A 6,000-nucleotide genomic window follows, 5' to 3' on the forward strand; every position below is an offset into this window, starting at 1 on the left:
TACTTTATTGATACAATCATGTCTGGATTATATGTGTTTTTTTTACATTAATGCAATTCTATGGGGAAAATTTACATAGAAAAATCCGCAAGAGAAATTGACATGCTGCGGATTTGAAACTATCACCGCAGGTCAGCTTTTTCTAAGTAAAAAAAGAAGCACCATGGTCATGAGATTTCTATAAATCCCATCCACCATGCTGGAATTGTAAGTGAAAATGTACAGTGTCAAAAACTCATCGTGGAAAGGGAATGTAGCCTAAGGGGCAGCTTGTATGTTGAAACTCCTGCTCCACAAAACAAAACATGTGACAGATCTAGAATCTTCCATTTGTCATACTGATATCTTCTTGTAAGGGTACCGTCACATTAAGCGACGCTGCAGCGATATAGACAACGATGCCGATCGCTGCAGCGTCGCTGTGTGGTCACTGGAGAGCTGTCACACAGACGGCTCTCCAGTGACCAACGATCCCGAAGTCCCCGGGTAACCAGGGTAAACATCGGGTTACTAAGCGCAGGGCTTACATCTGGTTACAAAGCGGGTTACTGAATCGGCGTGTGTGACGCCGATCCAGCGATGTCTTCACTTGTAACCAGGGTAAACATCGGGTTACTAAGCACAGGGCCGCGCTTAGTAACCCGCTGTTTACCCTGGTTACCATTGTAAATGTAAAAAAAAAGAAAAAACACATACTCACATTCCAGTGTCTGTCGCGTCCCTCGGCGTCAGCTTCCCTGCACTCCTCCTGCATCCTGTGTCAGTGCCGGCCAGCCGTAAAGCAGAGCACAGCGGTGACGGCTTTACGGCTGGCCGGCGCTGACACAGGATGCAGGAGGAGTGCAGGGAAGCTGACGCCGAGGGACCCGACAGACACCGGAATGTGAGTATGTAGTGTTTTTTTTTTTTTACATTTACAATGGTAACCAGGGTAAATATCTGGTTACTAAGCGCGGCCCTGCGTTTAGTAACCCGATGTTTACCCTGGTTACAAGTGAAGACATCGCTGGATCGGCGTCACACACGCCGATTCAGCGATGTCAGCGGGTGATCCAGCGACGAAATAAAGTTCTGGCCTTCTAGCTCCGACCAGCGATGTCACAGCAGGATCCAGATCGCTGCTGCGTGTCAAACACAACAATATCGCTATCCAGGACGCTGCAACGTCACAGATCGCTAGCGATATCGTTCTAAAGTCGCTCAGTGTGAAGGTACCTTAAGGCAAAGAGACGCTCGGGGCCCTTTAGCCACCAGGGTCTGGGTGTAATCGTTGCCGTCGGACTTCCTATAGCTATGTGCCTGATTCCAATATAAATAAATATAATACACAAATATAATAAATATATAAATATACAAATATAATACAATATAAGTACAACAGTCCTGATTTGATGGGACAATCTTGAGAATTGGATAAAAGAAAGGGGCATATATTAGCACAATTCTTCCTAAAATGGCAGTTTTGGGGTGTTCCTTTGGCAAAGCTCGTTTTGATTTTTGCCTTCTAAGGCCTCATTCAGTCAATTGTTTTTCACATACGTGTTCCGTGTTTTTCACGTAAAGAACTTGTACCCGTTATCTATAGAGCTGGTCAGATGTGTTTTTGTGGACCATGCGTCTCCAAAAAAAAAAATGGAGACATGACTGTTTTTGATTAGGGTCACGGATCAAAAGGACCTGTACAAGTCTGTGGGTTAGAGAAAATCATGGGCAAGTGGAAAGGCTTGGTAATTTATTTTTTCATACATGAAATGTCAATGATGGTAAAAACTACCAACGGACCAAAACACTGATGAAACTCGGATTATTTTAGCGTACGTGAAAAATCACAGATGTCTGAATGAGGCCTAAGCCGGGTTCAGACCGCCATATTGAAAATTGGGGACTTGATTAGGTCTGTGTCCTCATCTGCACTGCACATGGATACAACTGGTCCATTGACACTGAACAAAAACGTTCATCTAAATAAACTCTTAAGGGGGTGTTCTGATTTTCATAGCTATAAATCATAGGATAGTGCTTGTACATACAAGCAATTTTGCAATTTGCTGCGTAGAATAATTTTCAGGCAATCTTGAGCCATGAAATGGAATCTGTCACCTGATTCATGAGGCCCCAACCGTGGACAGCATGGATCAGAGCCATAGAGTTAAAAGGTCCGGCCGCGGACCATACGCAGAGATGAGGGCCCGGAGCAGCCCACTGCAGGTGATTGACAGGTCTCATCCATAGCAAGAAACCTGTCTATCACGTAAGGCAGTGATGGGAAAAGCCGGCCAGGGGCAACGCCGCATGACTCTAGTCTCCGGATAATCTTCTCTGGTGTTTCAAAGAAAAATATACCTGTCTGCAATCGTGCAGCGAGTCTCCGATTCATGATGTCCGTGCTTGTGAAAAATGAATAAGCTGACAGGTTCCTTTTAACACTTTTCTTATCACTTGTTTACAGCTCATTGGTGTAGGTCAACCACCACTGCCAGAGAGCAGTACATGTGCAGTGCTTACAAGTTCCTTCCTATTCAGCTTGTAAGCACTGTTTTCTAGCTGGTTAGGATCGCTGGAGTGCTCCATTACCTCCTAATCCTGACCAGCTACAGTGCAGTTCTTACAGGCTGGACAGCAGCAGTGGTCGGTCGCCTAGGCAAAGAATTGTAAACAAAAGAGTTAACATCTCATCAACGTCTGCAAATTATAATAAGCAGTAAATCGCCTGCTTTGACAAATATCCAACAAAATCCAAGATGGAAATAACCCTTTAATCAGGAGTGGAGCAATCCGAGGAAAAGTATAAGGCCACGTTCACACGTTCAGTATTTGGTCAGTATTTTACCTCAGTATTTGTAAGCCAAAACCAGAAGTGGAACAATCAGAGGGAAAGTATAATAGAAACATATGCACCACTTCTACATTTATCACCCACTCCTGGTTTTGGCTACAAATACTGAGGTAAAATACTGACCAAATACTGCTAGTGTGAATGTGATCTTACAGTCTGTGATAAAGGCTCTGGAGGAACTAAACCAGGGAAACTGCATTCCTCGAGGGTTAAATTTCTTAAGTGACATTCGATCGCCTCTTAATGAATTCAGAACATCTTATTCCTGCCCCCTCATTAAGTATGGAGTAGAAAACCCAGCCTTAGGCCTCTTTCACAAGTCAGTGTCTCCAGTACTTGTGGTGACAGTTTTCACACATACCGGAGACACTGACACACGTAGACCCACATATCTGGATTTTTTCACGGACCGTGCGTCCGAGTGACCCACACGTCGATCCGTTTTTGTGCAGCTGCACGGATCACATGGATCCATTCAAGTCAATGGGTCCATGTAAACACATACGGCACACGGATGTTGTCCGTGTGATGCATCAGTACCAGACGGTCGGCCGCCGGGAAGGAAGCGCTACAGTAAGCGCTGTTCCCCGGCGGCTGTCCATGTGATACTGATGTGGCACACGGTTGCCACACGTGTGCCGCACGTAGTATACACACGGACACGGATTTCTCCAGTACCGTTTTTTCCGGTACTGGAAATAAACTGATGTGTGAAACCGGGCTTAGTGAATCGAGGCCTTAGTTATTTATACATAGCTTTCTTAGAGCACCGTCAGACGGTCGTATAAATCGGTGCGAGATCGGACGGCTCTCACGACCAGTGCCTGACAGTTTCATATATTTCTATGCAGCTGTCACGCTTGGGTCGGGAGAGCAGCCAGCCAGTCCATGCACTGCGGTTCGATCTCGCTGCGTCTGACTGCGCCTTTAAGAAGTTATGTCCAGACAGACACTCCCATCCCAAATTCTTGCATTGAGAGCTGTCAGAGATGAGCGTGGTCCACCTCCCCCCATGCCTGCAGGTTGTGTTAGTGCTGCTGTATTTGGAATGTGATTTCTGCAGCTGAGGAAGAAGAATGTCAAGAAGCTGAGATAGGAAGCAACTTGCAGGCAGCGCTGCTGGATGTGACATCTGAAGGGGGGGGCAGCTGAAAACACAACACTGGGAGGTTAGGTGACATCTAACAGGAATGACAACCCCCAACAGCCTCCTTCCTCTGACCCAAGACAGACTATCACATCCAGGCCTCTAGATCTGGACACTCACATGGAAACTATAGTCAATATCCCTTGCATCTGCTGCTCAGTTAAATGTTTTTTTTTTAAGTTGTCATTTTGCTGGAGGAAAAAAAACCACACCTAAATCTCAGAAAAGTTGCAGCCACATGTGATTCCCATTGAAGTCTATGGCAGGAGAGTCACGTGGGTTTGTCACCAGTGACAAAGACATTGGTAAACTTTGTATATAGTAGTAAATGTGAAACTCCGATCTCAGGCTTACAGGTTTCTGTGCGACCCTAACTGAAGGGTGCGGTGAAAACTGCTGCTGATTTTGATGCTGAAATCTTACTGATTTGCCTTACGAGGCCCATCCCCAGCATAAACCAACATGCTGCCGATTTGCCCGGCCACAAACTTTCTGACCCGGATCTTCACTGCGGTGGATGCGTTGCATTTTGTAATGCTTTTGGTTGTGTTTCATGGTCCTCATATAGAGACATAGACCTGCAGTCAGTCCGGAAATCGTGGTCCGTACTTGGACCATGAAGCGCAGAATATTTGTGATACAGAGTGGATTGTCCCCATGCCGAAAAATCCACTGTGTAAATGCCCTCACATAAAGTGAGGTGAGGTGAAGTGTGGGACATAGATTACCTTCACGAAAGGAAATGCAGGCCCGGGCTTCAGGGGTTCCTCTTCATGTTCCTGTTGGTACAGCACATATTTCTCCACACCTTCATTTTCATACATAGTCCTCTCGTTAACCATGTTGAACAAAACCCGGGATGACACCGCAATGGTTATTGCATTCTGGGGCTTGGGCTGTAGAGAAAAAGCAGAGAATTAGAATATGTTCCTCAGGTTCTGCACCGGTTTCTTGCAAATACTTGGGCTACTTACCAGCTTGGGCTTCTTCTTGGGTGCAATGCTGTCGTAGAAGGCCTTGGCCGCAGAAGAGTCATGCTGGCCTTTATTTTCTTCTGCATTGGCGGGTGATGCTTGGGTCGCATCCGGTGGCGAGTTATCCTTGGCTCCGCTCATTGTGTCGCGCTGTTCTTGGACAGGGTCCGATGTTGCAGGTGGTTGTTTGTCTATGGACTTGGGATTCTCTGCCAATGGAATTGCGGTGGACTGGAAATTCTCCACCAAACAAATGGGGATGGACTTGGGATTCTTCGCCAGTAGACTTGCGATGCACTGGGGATTCCTCACCGATGGACTGGGGATGGTCTGGGGATTCTCTACTAATGGTCTCGGGATTCCTCACGGATGTACTTGGGATGGTCTGGGGATTCTCTACCGATGGACTCAGGATGGTCTGGGGATTCCTCACCAATGGACCCTGGATGGTCTGGGGTTTCTCCACCGATGGACTTGGGATGGTCTGGAGATTCTCCACCGATGGACTTGGGATGAATTCTGCCAATCTCTGGGCTGTTAATAATGACAGCGAGGGTTCAGCGAGAGACGGCTGGGCTGTACATTTACAGAGTTAGGACACTTCCTTGTTACTTACGTAAAAAGACAAGACATGAATAGGAAGCTGAACCAACGCCCTCCGCTGTGTGACTCACCCCAGGAGGGAGGGTTAATGTACAAGCTAGTATTAGAGAAGTAATGGAGGCTGGCCCAGGGAGTGGTGAAACTCAGGCCTACACATACCAGGCAATTAACATGCCATAGGGCGGGCACTGAGGGGCAGGGCTGCTCTCCCCTCCTGTGTTCTCCTGCACACATTACCCACCCCTCTGTATGGTATCCTGCCAGTGTCAGCTGTCTGCCCTGGGCTTTCTCTCTGCTTGATAACAAAGACAGCGAGAGAGCTACATAGTTAATGGTAACTCTATTGTGAAACTACAACTCCCAGCATGTCACAACAGCAGCAAGCCGGGAGTTGTAACTTCACAACAGCTGCAACATAATGTAGTCTGGTCAGCTTACTG

The 6,000-nt window shown here is 46.8% G+C and overlaps 1 protein-coding gene across 1 annotated transcript in view; it reads right to left on the bottom strand.

The window, feature by feature from the left end:
- Window positions 1–5,563, bottom strand: part of NT5C1B (5'-nucleotidase, cytosolic IB) — a 29,465-nt gene extending 23,902 nt beyond the window's left edge. The window contains exons 1-2 of the mRNA XM_069728131.1: window positions 4,958–5,563; window positions 4,712–4,879 (exon numbers count right to left, since the gene is read on the bottom strand). Of these exons, the coding sequence (XP_069584232.1) occupies window positions 4,712–4,879; window positions 4,958–5,098 (309 nt within the window). The 5' untranslated portion in view covers window positions 5,099–5,563. The remainder of the gene's footprint in view (window positions 1–4,711; window positions 4,880–4,957) is intronic.
- Window positions 5,564–6,000: the final 437 nt, after the last annotated feature.

This window comes from Ranitomeya imitator, chromosome 5 (assembly GCF_032444005.1).
Source record: "Ranitomeya imitator isolate aRanImi1 chromosome 5, aRanImi1.pri, whole genome shotgun sequence".
Classification (NCBI taxonomy): domain Eukaryota; kingdom Metazoa; phylum Chordata; class Amphibia; order Anura; family Dendrobatidae; genus Ranitomeya; species Ranitomeya imitator.